Source organism: Chanodichthys erythropterus, chromosome 20 (assembly GCF_024489055.1).
Source record: "Chanodichthys erythropterus isolate Z2021 chromosome 20, ASM2448905v1, whole genome shotgun sequence".
NCBI classification, from domain to species: domain Eukaryota; kingdom Metazoa; phylum Chordata; class Actinopteri; order Cypriniformes; family Xenocyprididae; genus Chanodichthys; species Chanodichthys erythropterus.
This window is the reverse complement of record NC_090240.1, coordinates 16,159,718-16,178,530: the sequence shown is the minus strand read 5'-3', so window position 1 is coordinate 16,178,530 and position 18,813 is coordinate 16,159,718. Positions and strand designations below refer to the sequence as shown.

The window sequence follows — 18,813 nt, the reverse complement described above, 5'->3', positions numbered from 1 at the left end:
TATAATTGTGTGTTTGTACACCTGAGCCCACCTGGCATTCGATACACACTCCACCGCCCCTGTATTCTCCCTGCATGTTGAGACTGGCTCTCCGCTGGTCGATCTCTGGATCATAGTAGCACTCTGATGAGTGTCTGTGGCAGTTACATGCTGAAAACACACACACAACACAGTTACATCACCATATAATCAGCCTGAAGATGAAACACACTGAGGTTAATAACTCATCTGCCAGTGCAGAGAGAACACTATGCAAGCAGGACAGATACAAACAGGGCAGGACATGAATAAAATACTCAGACACACACATCAATGTCCACCTGAACCATCCAAAGATGAATGACAGCAGAGAAGGGAAGAAGAAAGAGAAAAGAAAAGAAACAGCCATTAGCAAGGAGAAAACGAGAGAAAATGATCAGGGAATCTTCAAATTTTAGCTGGAAAAACAAGTTAAAACATATTGACAAAAAAACATTCAATAACTGCGTGTACCCTTACAAAAACTGGTAACTTGGAATTACATTAAATAGATGTAGCACATGACAAACTCTCGCAGAGAAACCCAGACGTCAGTTACACTTTCTTTGTAAGTTGAATACAGAAGGCGTAGGACGTAGCGTTAGCGTTTTGAACTGCGAGAGGAGTTACACTTTCTTCGTAAGTTGAATAAGGAAGGCGTAGGACGTAGCGTTAGCGTTTTGAACTGCGAGAGGAGTTACACTTTCTTCGTAAGTTGAATACGGAAGGCGTAGGACGTAGCGTTAGCGTTTTGAACTGCGAGAGGAGTTACACTTTCTTCGTAAGTTGAATACGGAAGGCGTAGGACGTAGCGTTAGCGTTTTGAACTGCGAGAGGCGTTACACTTTCTTCGTAAGTTGAATACGGAAGGCGTAGGACGTAGCATTAGCGTTTTGAACTGCGAGAGGAGTTACACTTTCTTCGTAAGTTGAATAAGGAAGGCATAGGACATAGCGTTAGCATTTTGAACTGCGAGAGGAGTTACACTTTCTTCGCAAGTTGAATACGGAAGGCGTAGGACTTAGCATTAGCATTTTGAACTGCGAGAGGCGTTACACTTTCTTCGCAAGTTGAATACGGAAGGCGTAGGACTTAGCATTAGCATTTTGAACTGCGAGAGGCGTTACACTTTCTTCGTAATTTGAATACGGAAGGCGTAGGACTAGCATTAGCATTTTGAACTGCGAGAGGCGTTACACTTTCTTCGTAAGTTGAATACAGAAGGCGTAGGACATAGCGTTAGCATTTTGAACTGCGAGAGGTGTTACACATTCTTCGTAAGTTGAATAAGGAAGGTGTAGGACGTTGCGTTAGCATTTTGAACTGCGAGAGGTGTTACACTTTCTTTGTGAGTTGAATACGGAAGGCATAAGACATAGCGTTAGCGTCTTGAACTGCGAGAGGTGTTACACTTTCTTCGTAAGTTGAATAGGGAAGGCGTAGGACGTAGCGTTAGCGTTTTGAACTGCGAGAGGCGTTACACGTTCTTCGTAAGTTGAATACGGAAGGCGTAGGACATAGCATTAGCGTTTTGAACTGCGAGAGGAGTTACACTTTCTTCGTAAGTTGAATACGGAAGGCGTAGGACATAGCATTAGCATTTTGAACTGCGAGAGGCGTTACACTTTCTTCGTAAGTTGAATACGGAAGGTGTAGGACGTAGCGTTAGTATTTTGAACTGCGAAAGGCGCTACACTTTCTTCGTAAGTTGAATAAGGAAGGTGTAGGACGTTGCGTTAGCATTTTGAACTGTGAGAGGTGTTACACTTTCTTTGTGAGTTGAATACGGAAGGCATAAGACATAGCGTTAGCGTCTTGAACTGCGAGAGGTGTTACACTTTCTTCGTAAGTTGAATACGGAAGGCGTAGGACGTAGCATTAGCGTTTTGAACTGCGAGAGGAGTTACACTTTCTTCGTAAGTTGAATACGGAAGGCGTAGGACATAGCATTAGCATTTTGAACTGCGAGAGGCGTTACACTTTCTTCGTAAGTTGAATACGGAAGGTGTAGGACGTAGCGTTAGTATTTTGAACTGCGAAAGGCGCTACACTTTCTTCGTAAGTTGAATAAGGAAGGTGTAGGACGTTGCGTTAGCATTTTGAACTGCGAGAGGTGTTACACTTTCTTTGTGAGTTGAATACGGAAGGCATAAGACATAGCGTTAGCGTCTTGAACTGCGAGAGGTGTTACACTTTCTTCGTAAGTTGAATAGGGAAGGCGTAGGACGTAGCGTTAGCGTTTTGAACTGCGAGAGGCGTTACACGTTCTTCGTAAGTTGAATAGGGAAGGCGCAGGACGTAGCGTTAGCGTTTTGAACTGCGAGAGGCGTTACACTTTCTTCGTAAGTTGAATAGGGAAGGCGTAGGACGTAGCGTTAGCGTTTTGAACTGCGAGAGGCGTTACACGTTCTTCGTAAGTTGAATAGGGAAGGCGTAGGACGTAGCGTTAGCGTTTTGAACTGCGAGAGGCGTTACACGTTCTTCGTAAGTTGAATAGGGAAGGCGTAGGACGTAGCGTTAGCGTTTTGAACTGCGAGAGGCGTTACACTTTCTTCGTAAGTTGAATAGGGAAGGCATAGGACGTAGCATTAGCATTTTGATCTGCGAGAGGCGTTACACTTTCTTCGTAAGTTGAATAGGGAAGGCGTAGGACGTAGCGTTAGCGTTTTGAAATGCGAGAGGCGTTACACGTTCTTCGTAAGTTGAATACGGAAGGTGTAGGACGTAACGTTAGCGTTTTGAACTGTGAGAGGTGTTACACTTTCATCGTAAGTTGAATACAGAAGGCGTAGGACGTAGCGTTAGCGTTTTGAAATGCGAGAGGCATTACACGTTCTTCGTAAGTTGAATACGGAAGGTGTAGGACGTAACGTTAGCGTTTTGAACTGTGAGAGGTGTTACACTTTCATCGTAAGTTGAATACAGAAGGCGTAGGACGTAGCATTAGCATTTTGAACTGTTAGAGGCGTTACACATTCTTCGTAAGTTGAATAAGGAAGGCGTAGGACATAGCGCTAGCGTTTTGAACTGCGAGAGGAGTTACACATTCTTCGTAAGTTGAATACGGAAGGCGTAGGACGTAGCGTTACCGTTTTGAACTGCGAGAGGAGTTACACTTTCTTCGTAAGTTGAATAAGGAAGGCATAGGACATAGCATTAGCATTTTGAACTGCAAGAGGTGTTACACTTTCTTCGTAAGTTGAATAAGGAAGGCGTAGGACATAGCATTAGCATTTTGAACTGCGAGAGGTGTTACACTTTCTTCGTAAGTTGAATACGGAAGGCGTAGGACGTAGCGTTAGCGTTTGAACTGCGAGAGATGTTACACTTTCTTCGTAAGTTGAATACAGAAGGCGTAGTACGTAGCATTAGCATTTTGAACTGCGAGAGGTGTTACACTTTCTTCGTAAGTTGAATACAGAAGGCGTAGGACGTAGCGTTAGCGTTTTGAACTGTGAGAGGCGTTACAGAAGGCAGTCTGGCAGTAGCTAGTTATTTTACTTTATAACTTTTTAATATGGATATTTTTCTTAAACAAACAATCACATGGATTTCTATTGAAATGACTGAATTTTGCCCATGAAAAAACTGTGGTAACTGTGATCACATTTTAAGGCTAATTTAAAATGAGTATTTCAGTATAGACTTTCAGCCCAGTGAGTTCAGAATTTGTGGCTGCGGCTAAGAATTGCATCAGTAATTTTCATAAATGAAAATGAAAACAGCTATGATTAGCAAAATCTAACACTGTCAGGACAAAATCACTATTTAAAATATGCACCAACAGGCATTAAAAAGCTTTCAAAACTACTGAATGTGTGTTTTTCCTGTCGCACAGTGGAGTCTTTGACAGGACATGCGGTGTGGAATGGCTGTGTTTTGTTAAGGGTCCAGTCCTCTGACGGCAGGGTGAGGACAGGGTGACCCGGCGTGAGATGAAACAGTTCTGTCAAATGGGACCGTCTCTCAAGCCAGCTCTGCTCACAGATGTGCTATAAACCTCACCAAGGTCTCTCTCCACACAAAGGGGCGGTTATATATTAGGGAATTCAGAGATTAGATTAGGTGAGAAACGGCGGATATCCAACAACATACTCAGCGGAAACGTTTTCCAGACTGAAACGGCTCCCAATACACAGATAGACACCCAAAGAGTGAGACTGAGATCCTCTTAAAAGCATTGTGGGACTATTTTTACAGTGTGTGAGAGAAGCCAGACTGGATTAGCGTGTGTATGAGCTCACAGCAGGCTGGGGCTGTTCACATAGACTGCCAGCCGCTCTTATTCACACTGTCTCTGATGTCTTACTAAAGCAGAGACTACACTGATCCTAAAGCGAACCTTTAAAAATCCTCTCATAACAAAACTGATCCTTGATCTAAAAAGGCTAATGCGTATGCACATTTCAGGTATCAGGTGGCCATCTAGGAGAGGCGTAAATTATCAAATAATTCAAACAAAAATGTGTAAGAAATCACTTTTTAACAATAGAAAAATCAACACTAAATTGTGTCTTAAAACATAGTTAAATAAACTAATAAATGAATATATTGACGAAATACAGACATATGTTTAAAATGTAGGAAAATAACAAAATAATTAATCATTTTTGAAAGCCAATTTTAAATTGTTTAATCTGTCCTTTTGCAAAAGGTTTTTCTTCATTCATTTGCCAATAGAGTTGATAACAGTTTACTAGGACTTCAGGAAAAAAAATATAACACCACAAAATTGTGGAGTATGGTCATGCTGATGGTCACAAAAGGGGCTTTCGCACCAGAGGAAAATTTTTTTTATAGTTCCTAGAACTATTGGTGAAAGAAACGCCATTAAATTTAGCCTGACTACGTCAGACTTCCTACTTCCGCTCAATTTCATTTCGCTTCTGTACTCAGTCTGATACAGCGTCAGAGCTTTCTGTTTGCCACCGGTCTGGAAACAGCCGGGCCAATCAACGAACAGAGGGCGGGCTGAGAGCCGTGACGTAGATGCTAAGCGCCGAGTTTTACATTGTAGGTTAGAGAAATCGAAAACCGAAACGGCCGCGGAAATGGGAAACGAGACACGGGATGCAATTCGCTCTGTTATGGAGAACATTCAACTCTTTTTCAAACTGAAGCCAGAACAAGAAGAGTGTTTGATAAACATTTGTTTTATCATGTGTTTACAACAGGTTTACAGTGGAAGTTCAATCATAGATTTGAGTTCGATGCATGATGTCTGTGCTTCGATGCGGCTGTACAGGCGCATAACATACGTCATAACTACACGTATCTGATTGGCTTACGGATAACCAATGATTTTAAACTCCAGACAAGCGCCCCCTAGCGAGAGAGAAAGCACTTCTCTATTATGCCATTCCAGACTCTGTCTACGAAGCAAAGTGAAGTAGCAGAGTCTGGTATTACCAGGCTACATTAAATTAGCTCCTACTTCAGAGTACCGTCTAACCCAGCACAATAGGAACTAGCAGTGATGTAAGTTTATGTTAACTGGCCGAACGCACTCGAAACGTCACAACAACAAGCACGGCTTTTGTCACTTCAGAGTTCCTACTGGCGGTGCGAACGCAACCAGGAAAATGGCTCTAGGGGAACATTGAGTTCCCGGGAACCGCCCTGGTGGCTCATTCCTACCTGGTGCGAAAGCCTCTATAGTCTTTTACATTTGTTAAAAATGCATGTAGCATGTAGGAAGAGAAACTTGAATGAGTGAAGAAAGAGAAATCAATCACAAAACCAGTCAGAAATCATTCGATTCACTGAGTGAAGATATTAAGCTTTGGACATTCCTGAAAAGTCACACTCATACTTTAGATGTCATGTCCATTTATACATAAAGAAGAGCAAAAAAAGAAATCATGTTTTGTGAACAATGTGTCAAGGAGGCGCCGGCAGGTACTAAATCTTTGTTTTGTTGTCTCGCTGGACACAGGGAGAGGAGAACTCACGTTCACATTCATTGGCACTGTAAGTCGTGGCTGGTTTCCATGGAAACTGGTTGAAGCCGGGGCAACAGCGATCACATGACGGGCCGCAAGTGTTGTGCTGGCAGTCACACTGAAGCCTGGGGTACATAGACATAAAAGACAGGTTATCCCTTAAAACTTAAAACAACAAAAGCTGTTTCATCCATTGTTCTATCATCCATAAGATTTTGAGTCATTTTCATGAAAAACTGATTTCTTACTTGTCCTTTAGGTGCTTTGCGATAATAACATATAAAATTATAAGTAAAAAAAGATGCTATAATTTTAGAGATTATTTATTTACGTATATAATCTTAATGTTATTACTATATGTTAATTGTTTGTAATAAATTTAAATGTCTGTATTTTGAATCAGGACATATTATGGTGCAAAATTAACAGTAAAATTACTGAAAAATAACACAAATGTAATATTTATGTGAAGAAAGAAGCATATATATTATATATATTATATATATATATATATATATATATATATATATATATATATATATATATATATATAATATATATAATATATATGCTTCTTTCTTCACATAAATATTACATTTGTGTTATTTTTCAGTAATTTTACTGTTAATTTTGCACCATAATATGTCCTGATTCAAAATACAGACATTTAAATTTATTACAAACAATTAACATATAGTAATAACATTAAGATTATATACGTAAATAAATATATATATATTATATATATTATATATAGTGTGAGTTATGTCATTGTGACATAGAATTTCATAATGATTTTTTATAGAAATCCTCACTGCCATGTTTGAAGGTTATTGAGATTGAAGAATCTCTCTTGTTCTCATTCTATCTCAATCTTGAGGGGCCAGTTTATGCAAATACTAAAAGCACTTTGTGTCGATGGGCATCCAATGAGCCACATAAGAGCTTACAGTGTTTTTATTCAAGTGTCTAAACTTCTCACTGACCTTGCTGCATACATAAAAAAGAGTGAATTAGGGAGACAGAGGGAAAGCGAGAGAGTCTGAAAGGGTTAAATTCTTCACGCTCGCTTAATTTTCCTCCGACATCTGAAAAGCTGATCGAATTAACTGAGACTCAGAGTTTTGCTCACGGGTGGCTGCATTTACACACGTATCATTATAAAGCTACACAGCGGACAGTAAGGAACTGCTACACACCTATTCATACATTATTTATATGGTAAACATTAATAATGACCTTCAAACAGTAACAAAAAAAGTATAACACCTTAGAACACCCCAGTAAAAAAAATTGTCACATTGATGGTCCGTGAATATTCGTGTCAGTCTAACCAGACTCATTCATAGTCATTCATTCAAATTAAAAGTTTTATCACACAACATTTGTCTTGAAAACTCTAGTCTACAGAGTCTAATGGACTGTAACATCCATCAAAAGTCTTGAAAATTTATCACACTTTGCATTCGCAAACTATCCATCCTTACTATGCATCCTAAATAGTACTCAGAATTAGAATTATAGTGTCCCAAATCAAAGTATGTTTAAATAAGTATGTTAAAACATAGCGACCAAAGCTTGCCTACTCTTCTGCTACACACTCTTCACAAAAACAGTACATACTTTTAGCACATAGTATATAAGTAGGCAGATTGGGATTCGACACACATGCACATACAACACTCAGACTTTTCAGTTTCATTCCTCTGAGTGCTCCCGAGTGCTCACATATGGACAGATGCACACTTAAGTGTGCACTTTATTTTCCCTGAATCTGTTTGGAAGGTTCAGCTTGAGCAGCAGTTTAATCTTTCATTAGCATCCACCCACAGTCAGAGCAAGTGTTCCAGAGCCTTACTTCAAATGAGCTACAGCCAACCATACTAACCCACCCCATCCAGAGTCTATTAACCCTCAGCTGCCCCCCAGATCCCCTCCGAGACTTTAATACACATGCCTGAATGTCTAACGCTTCGGGTGCAGCTTACAGCATGGAAGAAGTTACCTCTCTACCCAAATTTCCCCATGAATCAACTGCACACTGACATCTGTTTAACTCCTTATACCTGTGGGGCAAACAGGTGGATCTGGGAAGCTTATAGATGGAGCACGCTTTAGCGATTGACCTGTGACCTTCATTCTCTGCATGGGTCATCCTCATTTAGCTCTGTCAATCAAAACCCTCCACCCTTCACTAACTGTCTGTATTCATTCAGAATAACATTCTACCATAATACTATTTCTGCATATGAACACACACTTTCATTGAAAAGTTTGGGTTCGGTAAGATTGTCTTGTGCTCACCGGGGCTGCATTTATTTGATCAAAAAAAAATACAATAATCTTATTAATCTTAATCTTATATGAAATATTATTACAATGTAAAATAACTTTTCTATTTTAATGTACTGTATGTTAAAAAGTAATTTATTCCTGTGATCAAATTTGAATTTTTAGCATCATTACTCCAGTCTTCAGTGTCACATGATCCTTCAGAAATCATTCTAATGCGATGATTTGATGCTTAACAAACATTTATTATTATTATCAATGTTGAAAACAGTTGTGCTGCTTCATATTTTTGATGAATAGAAAGTTTAAAAGACAAGCACTTAAATTGATCAATTCAATGCATCCTTGCTAAATAAATGTATTAATTTAAATAAATAAATCGTACTGACCCCAAGTTTTTGAACAGTAGTGCACATGTGTATACTGGACAAAGTATGTGACTTTTCTTTATACGTTACTCAAATGATCTAGTAAATTTGCCAAAAATATGCATTATACAACAGTGTATAGTCTACTGTATCCCATAATGCATTTCACTCAAATTGAACATCCATTGCTAGCATGGTGAAAAACAGTAAGTAACATTGATTGTCTTGACTCAAGAAAAAATACACCCACAATTTTCAAAAGTGAAAATGATGACAGAATTTTTATTTTTGGGGGAACTATCCCTTTAAAAATTATGTATTTATTTATTTTTACACAAAATGCAATTGTTTTTAAGTCTGAGATAATAACTAAATCTGATTTTAAGTATGAGATTGACAATGTAGCATGATACTTTTTTGTCTTTCTGACTGAATGCAAACGTTGCTATTCACATTAAAAGCTCTATGTTGACCATTGCACAATGTGTACCGTTTCACATACTATTTTTTTTAAAAATCAGTAGTATGCTGTAGGCAAGTATTCAATTTCAAACCACTAATGAGCAGCTCTTTAACTCTGCCCTTTCTATAATCAAACATCACCACAGAAAGACATTTAAATCATCCACACCTAGAAAAGATGTGTGGTGCATATTGAAATATACAGGTGTGGCAGTTTCAGAGGAAAACATCTGGTTTCCTACTTCCACATCGCATGTATATCAGCAAATCTCAGCAATATCAGTTACATATGCACCAAAAAATCAAAAGCAAAAACAAAACAAAACTCCTATGAAGAGGAAATCACAAAGAACAGCAGATTTAACAGAGATCCATGAAGGTTATGGAAACTCTGCCTCCTCTCCAAACGCAATGTTGGCATATGTTTCTTGTTGCTATGATCTGAATTAACCCTCTGGGGTTTTGATAATCCCTACACAGGAGAGTGTTTTTTTTTTTTTTGTCTTTTTTTCAATCTGATATATATGACACCTTCCAGGTGGTTCATATTCCTGTTTGACTGCACTGAACGCTGCAGGAACCTGTGGAATGAATGCATACAATAGCAGACAGTTTATCAGCAGGGACAAAATGTATGACCGGCGGATATGTCTCGATTGCGACATACAAAGAGCCAGGAAAATCTCTCAAGATTCCTCAAATATTACACAAACCTTTGTCGGATAAACAGCGTGATCTGCTTAATGTCCAACGGTCTTCTACACTAAAGGACCATATACAACACAGATTTTTGAGGATTTTGCTTAAATGTTTGTGCGATTTCATTACTTTTTAACTTCTGACGTCATCTTGGAACACGATTAAAGTAGCAACGTTCAACGTTCTACAAAAATTTCTACAATGACCTGAGTGAATGAAACCCTTCCTAGACATTTATCCCACTGAAAGTCAGCCAATGCTGAACTGATCCTTTTCAAAGCATTGGTCAATTAGCAGGTTAAGACCAGAGAGATCTTCTGACAAGCTAGTAAATCCAGACGCCTACAGGGCCTCAGAACTGAAGAATGTCCCTCCCCAGCCACCATCACTCACTGTCCCGAGACACGAGCCTTAGAGGAGACGAGCTGCTCTGACTTTGAGTCTTCTATCTAAAAACACCTGCATATCCTAAACAAAAAAAAAGCAGATCCAGCATTGGTGTTCTGTGATTTTAGTGGCCCTGTGGTTGTTTTCTAAAACTCTGGATTGCATAATAGACCTAAAGCATTGTGCTTGAAGATAAATAATATTCTGAGGTAAAAATATGTGCAGAAAGTTTTAATCAGGCAAGTGAAGGCTTCTCTGAGCGAAGCGTCGGGGCAGCATGTATGTGCCTGTGCTAGTGGTCTGCAGTGCAGGTGCACTGCAAATTTATCCCCTCCAGGCACAGGAAAGAACAGATTATGAACGAGTATGATTTAAGCCTCCTTCTATGGCACACTTATAAAAAGAAATGGCCCCCGGCTCATAGACATGAAAATATGAAGGTGTATGGACAAATCAGTGGAAAATTTGCATATTTGCAACAGTGTTGCAACAACATTTGCATGTTGGTGACATTATAATTGTATCTTTTTTTTGTTTAAATGACATCATTGGAATCCATGCAGGGCTTGACATGAACATTTTGCTCAACAACCACTGTGTCTAGTGGTTTTCCAAAGATACTATCCACTCGGCATTTTCACTGGCTACAATTTTGACATCGATACCATGGGTAAAAACTGCCATATAGATATTTTTAATATGATCTCATAATTTGGCAGCAGGTATATTAGGCTGCTGTCACTTTAAGACCTGATGCACGGATCCATTATACTGTTACACATTTGCTTTCTTTCTCAACTGTTTGTTTACTTGAATTTGTTTACGTGAATATTCATCAAGACAGGCATTTTGACATCATTTTGTGTGTATTTGACTGTTTAAGTGCAATAAGCAGCAAAAAGGAACTGAATTTAGTACTGAGAAGTGGCTTTATATGCACATACTTTGGATGCGTGCAGAAATTCTGCGGGAATTAGTAAAATTATGTGCAATCCCAAACTGAATTGCCCTGAAACACCAACAATATTCATCTGGAACAAATGAAACGAGTGAGTGAGTTTGTGTGTCAGAGAGATGAGAGAAAGAGAAACATCAGCTGGAATCATGTATCTATTCTGCGGGAAATGAGTATTGGAAGCGTTTAAGATATTTCAGTATCTATATGTATCGAAAAATCTATATTTTTGACAACACTACATTGCACTTTATTATTTCAGATGCCTTTTTAAAAGACTACAATTGAAAAATTTATATATTTTCTATATAAAATTCAACATGCCAAGGTGGCTATTTGGAGTGACTGTGTTACACGCCACTGCTGAAATCCTCCTGCATTTGGCGGGTTAACGGGTGTTAATGTCAAGCCTTGAATAAATGGATAAGGCAGGAAAACACATTCACAATAGAGCTGGCAAAAACAGGACAAAATAAATCTGATTGACTGCACTACAATTCAAAAGTTGGTAAGATTTTTTGAAAGCAGTCTCTTATGCTCACCAAGACTGCATTTATTTGATCAAATACGGTAAATCAGTAATATTATGAAATACTATTACACTTTTTATTGTTTTGTATTTTCATATATTTTAAAGTATATTTATTCCTAGGATCAAAGCTGAATTTTCAGCACATGAGTCACATGATCCTTCAGAAAACATTCTAATATGCTGATTTGGTGCTCAAAAAAACATTTCTTATTATTATTCATGTTGAAAACAGTTTTGTACGCAACCCAAGTTTGAATCTGACTTGTGACATTTAAATCCTATAAATAACACAAATTAAAATATTCTTAAAGGTCACTTACTTGTACGGGTCATTGGGGTCTTGAGCATTACAGGCCTCGGCGTGACCATTACACACACATCTTCCTCCAATACTGATGTCTTTAATACTGTAGTAATACTGAAGAATAAATGCAGAGAATATGATATAGTTTGAATAATTTATGATTTTGTAACAAAGCTATCTTTGTAATTGCTGCCCATTCAAAGCGATATAGAGGGGTCTATCTTACTCTTCGTGTGACCGTGGGGTCTCTCAGGGCTTTGCCCATCAGGTGACCCAGCAGTGTGTTGGTGCGGAGGAAGCGCAGGCGGATGTTGGTGGCCTTGGTGAACTCCCTCAGAACAGGAGAGTAGGAGAAGTTCATGGCGCCCGGTCGTCCGTTCACCAGAGACACCACAATCTGAATGTGTGTGAGAATGATTTATCAGTGGCAAAAGTCAGACTTCACAATGATACTTAAAGTGTTTATAAAAGTACTGAAAGTATATAAGTATCCCAGTGTTGGGATAAAGTTTGTCTGTGTCCTTACCTCTCCATTCTCCAAAGGGACAATCCTTGAGTACTCTGTTGTGCAGATGATATCGTCATCATGGTTGATCCGCTCGATAGACCTCTGGCCAAACCGCTCGATACAGTCTCTTTTAGAAGCTGGAGCGAAAACAATGACAGTGAATAAATCAGTTGAGAAAGCGTAAGAACACTGGTCAGGACAATCTATTTAAAGTCACCATGAAATCAAAACTGACAATTATTGTTTTTGTTAAAGTGGGCCTATTATGCTCCGTTCACAAGATGTAATGTAAATCTCTGGAGTCTCTAGAATGTGTGTGTGAAGTTTCAGCTCAAAATCCCCCACAGATCATTTATTATAGCTTGTCAAATTTGCCCCTATTTGGGTGTGAGCAAAAACACGCCGTTTTTGTGTGTCCCTTTAAATGCAAATGAGCTGCTGCTCCAGAAGAGGGCGGAGCTTTAACAGCTCAACAACAACAAAGCTGGAGAATCTCACGCAGACAAAACGAGGAAAGTGTTCAGCCTTACATTGTTCAAACCGGAGTCGACACTGATGGAGAGACTCAGGAAGAAGTTACAACTTTTAGACGTTTCTGAATGGTTAGTGGATAAATTGATGTAGTTGCTGTGGAGTTGATTCAACTCATCCACTAGCATGTGCCGTCATGTTCATCTTTTGTGTTGAATTGACCCTCGTTTGTGAAACAGTCTGGCGTAAAATGACGGCATGACAACTACACAACAACTCTTCCGTCGGCTGTTGTTTATGTAAATTTTAGGGTTAGTGATGTCACCAACCGGGGAAGAAGCTTGTTGTAGTCCCTACCAGCCGTTTGTTGTAGTCCTTAAACAGTGATTTCTGTTAAATAAAATATCTCCCTTTGCATTGAACTTTGAGTGTCGTAACTTTGCAGATGTTGTTTATGATCAAACAGCAACATTACACACTAACTAAAGTTAAAAAAGTGAAATCATAATCAACCACCCATTTAATATTATGACACTAATACTTAAACAGTAACATAAAAAATATTGATAAAAAATATTTTAACTTGTTATCTAAAGAAAATAATTATTTCAATATCAAAACATAATATAAATTTACTTCAAACTAATATTAATTAATAAGTATAAACAAGTATAATATAGCATGAAAAGTATAATATAATAATATAAATATTTAAGTATAAATATAATTAAAATTAAAGGTGCTGTAGAACGTCTTTTCACAAGATGTAATATAAGTCTAAGGTGTCTTCTGAATGTGTCTGTGAAGTTTCAGCTCAAAATACCCCATAGATTTTTTTAAATTAATTTTTTTAACTGCCTATTTTGGGGCATCATTAACTATGCGCCGATTCAGGGTGTGGCCCCTTTAAATTCTCACACTCACCACCCACGGAGCTTGCGCTTGCCTTGAACAGCATAAACAAAGTTCACACAACTAATATAACCCTCAAAATTGTTCTTTACAAAGTGTTCGTCATGCAGCATGTCTAATCGTGTAAGTATAATATTTATTTGGATGTTTACATTTGATTCTGAATGAGTTTGATAGTGCTCCATGGCTAAAGCTAACATTACACACTGTTGGAGAGATTTATAAAGAATGAAGTTGTGTTTATGAATTATAGAGACTGCAAGTGTTTAAAAAATGAAAATAATGACAGTCTTGTATATATTAATGATCCCGACTGTTACGTAACATTGTTATGTTGAGATTCGCCTGTTCTTCGGAGGTGTTTTAAACAAATGAGATTTATATAAGAAGGAGGAAACAATGGAGTTTGAGACTCACTGTATGTCATTTCCATGAACTGAACTCTTGTTATTCAGCTATGCCAAGATAAATTACATGTTTAATTCTAGGGCACCTTTAATATAAATTAGTAAATTCATTTAAAGATAATATAATTAGTTATATATAATCAATTATTCACAACATTATTTGTAACATTCTTAAATCTGAACTACTGAAGAAGTACTGGTTAAAATGGTCTCAATGTATAGTTGTTTGTTAGTCTCTAATCATCATCAGCTTTTTTTTTTGTTTTGTTACACCAATATTATATTTCAATCTGGTTATTACTCATAATATAGCACTTCATATTAAGTCATATGGCCATTTTTTCCTAACAAAATAAACAATTATTATCATGCTCTTGTTCTTCTGAATGCAAAGCTGACTCTATACTGAATATTAAAGTATATAAAATATGCTACTCAAAGTATTCGACACACAGCAATCGGTCTCAAAATGTTCTCTTTTCTCCATCTTTCTCCAGCGTTCTGTCTTTGTTTAGTACGAAGTCATGGAGGCAGTTGTGGGCTGATGGATTGTGAGTTTAGCAAAAAACTGAAAATTACATTTCATTCTGTTGATAATGTCAAACCTCCAAATGCCAACCAAGGCGTGTAGTTACCGTTGCCAGACTTGTGGCCTACACCTACACTACAGACGGCCTTCAGTGACAAACAAAACAACACAATATTGGTGTTTGCAAACCACAGAGCCAGAGAACAGAAAGAAGTGTCCAAAACCTGACCTTTCTCACTTTCCCACACTTTCATTCCCATAATGCATTCCTCTCAATTATGGAAGGCCACACAATGTTCATGAAGCTGGATAAAGCTTGACAGTGATAAGAAGCTAATTTCAGTTACTCACAGGCGAAGAACTTCCATGGCTGGTATGTTTTCCCAAAGTCAATGGAGCGCTCCAGAACCCACAGGTCCGGCCGGGGCGAGTTGGCAAACTTGATGAGCACGTATGCAACGTGGAAAAGCTGGGAAGAATAAAAAGAATTTCAATATAAGTTCACAATATGAAAAATGTCTTATTTGCATTAAACTGTATCATTTATATATGCCTTATTGTATATCGGTCATCAGTATATCAAGAATGGCCAATAAAAAACCCATATTGGTGACAACCTACCCACCTTAAAGACAATGAATCGACCCTACACTGCACAATACTTTAGTTTAACCTTAACCTTGGTTATACATGCATCCAATGGAGCCGATGACATCTCCGCCATCTTAAACTTCCTTTTCACATATCAGTCCTGTCTCCCAGGCTTTCTGTTGGGAGAGGCCCTATATAATTAAGGCAGTTATGGCTGTGAGTTCATATAATGTCTAGTAATGTCATTTTTACATGACTGATAGATTGACTTTGAGGTTCACAGATGTTCTCCCACAATGACTTAATCAAAGGCATGGACATAACTGGACTGTTTTCCCTAAACTCACTCCATCAACACACAGACATTCTGCCCCAGAGAGAGAGAAAGAAAGGTGGAAGTAATGACATCATGACTATTAAATGATGTAATGCTAAATTAATGTTGAGAACTTGAGATTAATACAGTCTGTAAGTTTATACCAAATATTACATTTGGAAGTATAATCAAATTGACCGCGCGCAAAGACCCGCCCCCTCTAGTTACTGTTGCTATGTCAGACAAGCCATCACACATCATGTTCTCACGCAGTGAAAAATACATCGCGCAGCAAAGAGGACACTGGCAACGCACCGACAGACAAGACAGAGCAGGTTACTTTTGATATGAAACAAAGTCTCAAATTTCAAATTGTGTAATTTAAGAAATTCAAACAATAAATACCGTATTGTGGCTCTTTAATGTGTCGTGACAGATCTCCGTAGTGCCTCAGATCAAGCGGCTCATGAACCGATCATCTCTATACTAGTTCGTTTATAGCAATGTTTCTCAAACTGGGGTACATGAGGTGCCAAAAGGGGGTACGCAAACAAAATTCTGAGTAGTTAATTTAACTCTACCTTACCTTAAAATAATATTAAAACCAAGCATGTATTTCTAACTGGCAAAATGCCGTAAATCCATTACGTTTAATCAAATTACCTCATCATTTGCAGTCTCAAATGACTGCATCCACACAAGCAGCATACATATGATAGATTGCGTGCTGAATCTGCTGCCTTACATCGCGCTACATTACTGCCGTTCTTGCACCTTTGTGAAAGTGGGGATTTAGCACTTGCATGAAGAACAAATATAGACACAGATAGTGGATTTATATAAATTTAAGACTCAAACTTTCTTGGATTCAAAAATATACCTTGTGTGAGTTCTTGTATTTAATGTTGATAACGAGGAAGAATGCAATTGTACCCAAATATCCACGACTGCAAACGTGCATTATTATACAAAACGTAAATTTTAAACACAGTACTGTCAGTATTTACCAACGAAAAAAAAATTCAAACGAAAACCACAGCAGAACTACAACACACGAATGCGGCTTTGAACGAATCGTGAGTCAATGATTCAATGATTCATTCACAGCCACTTGCTTCGCTACTGAATGAATGACTCGATGACTCACTCATAAAAATCGATGACTCACTTATAAAAACAGTGACTTGCTGCCACCTACTGGCAGTTTTAGTTTAATATTTAAATGTATCACTTCGTTTTACCATCATTGCATATTTCTCTATTAAACATTTTTTATTTAAAACATTATTTATTTTATAAAGTTATTCATAAACGTAAAAATATGCACTGGAAAATCAATTTAGGGGGCAAATATTGTCCCTTAATGGTAAAGGTGTGACTGCACTCGAAGTGGAAGAGAAGGGGGACCGAAGAAGGATGGGAATCCCTTCAGGGGGTACTCCTCGCTAAAAAGTTTGAGAACCACTGGTTTATAGCATCAAATAAACATGAATGAACATCATAAGGAATTTTGTTTCAACTGCCGAAGATATCAGTACACACCATTTTTTAAGTTAAGTCCACCGACGAGTCTGCTAACTCCCCTGACTGCTTTGTCGGACAAAATGGCAGACTCTGCGTTATGATTGGTTAGATCACCTGTCAATCAAACCCCCGGCGAAGGGTCAATTGGCTGTAAGTCATTTTAACTCTTTTTTTTTTAGAAGTCTTGCCTAGTTGAATCTTGTATAACATAAAAAATGAAGTTAAATTGATTATTTATTTTTTACATACTGATCTGGCCATATAGTCCTGTTTTATGGTTAGCTCATAACAGCAAAGTTATTTTGTGCTTGTTGGTTTTACCACACTGACAGATTAAAGGTGTTCGAAAAAAATCAATAATATAGCAAAACTAAAATTAAAGTATATAAATGTCTTTTAACAGTTAGATAACACATTTCTGATGGAAGCCAAAACTCAACTGATCAACTCTAATCTCCTTGGTCCATTTTAGTCTTGTGCGATAACCACCTGACATTCATTTGTGCTCTCTTCGCTATCTCTACCACTCTTAAAACACCATGCCGCATTCTCACGGGAACGGTTGATCTGTTATTAAACTACAGTGTAAGTTTAATACAAATTTCACAAACAGATCTTAGATTAAGCCAGGATTAGGCATTAGTTCAATTAGGGTATTTAAGTAGCTTTTATAAGCGTACCTTAGAAAAAAAAAAACATTGCTGTTATGTATCTTGAGACAAAACGATGGGACTGTGACATATTTATAAGATATATCAGTGCAAGTTGCTTTCAGTTAAAACAGCTCAAACATGCATTATTCTGGGACTAGGCTGAAGCTTTTCCAGTGAAACCATGGGATTAAACTATAAGAGTAATCCATAATGAGGCATCGTATTATAAATATCAGCCATTCTTCATCTAATCTTACTGGAAATGTGTCTTCCTTAGGAAAGCCAAAGGCTTAATGTTTAAACATGTATCTACTTCCTCTCTGAGCCCCTCAGCTCTGACAACACAGTATCCCCTACAACACACACACACAAAACCATCCCCCACCATCTATACTAACTTCCACAACCCCTCAATGCAAAGCAACGCAACCCCAAAGCCCCTCTCCTACAAAGAAGCACTTCAGCCACATCAGGGGCTTTTGTCAACGCAAGCCTCTTCACAGATACGCAGAACAAAAACACATCTGTGGAAATATCTGAAGGGAGTAGCGAGGTGGAAAGGTGGGCTCTTTGAAATGAGGATCAGATGCTCTTTCTTCCATCTGCCAGACGGACAGCTGGTCACAGGGGTGTGAATGAACCTGAACTTCAGACTTTGTGTGTCTGCATTTCACATTTACCATGATGAGATGCAACATGCTTCCATGGTGCTCTGAGTGGTTGTTAGTTCTTGCTATTTGGTGCTAGTGTCTTCTGGATGGTTTCTATGGGGTTGCTAGTAGTTTCTAGGTGTTTACTCACTGGAAAAAGCTCTCTTTTTAGCTGTGAAAGCCTTTTATGGATGGGTTTGGTTGGGTTGGGTTGGGTTTGCTGCAGCGTGAGGTAAGTGTGTATGAAATGTTCAATAAAGTCTGGTTGTGTCCAGACTCCCTTGGGCTTAATG

At 38.2% G+C, this 18,813-nt stretch overlaps 1 protein-coding gene across 2 annotated transcripts in view; it reads right to left on the bottom strand.

Annotated features, from left to right (window-relative positions):
- lama5 (laminin, alpha 5) overlaps window positions 1-18,813 on the bottom strand; it is a 114,641-nt gene that overhangs the window by 61,703 nt on the left and 34,125 nt on the right. For both annotated transcript variants that reach the window (XM_067372383.1, XM_067372384.1), the window contains exons 3-8: window positions 15,138-15,255; window positions 12,486-12,604; window positions 12,186-12,356; window positions 11,976-12,073; window positions 5,970-6,085; window positions 32-150 (exon numbers count right to left, since the gene is read on the bottom strand). In XM_067372383.1, the coding sequence (XP_067228484.1) occupies window positions 32-150; window positions 5,970-6,085; window positions 11,976-12,073; window positions 12,186-12,356; window positions 12,486-12,604; window positions 15,138-15,255 (741 nt within the window). The remainder of the gene's footprint in view (window positions 1-31; window positions 151-5,969; window positions 6,086-11,975; window positions 12,074-12,185; window positions 12,357-12,485; window positions 12,605-15,137; window positions 15,256-18,813) is intronic.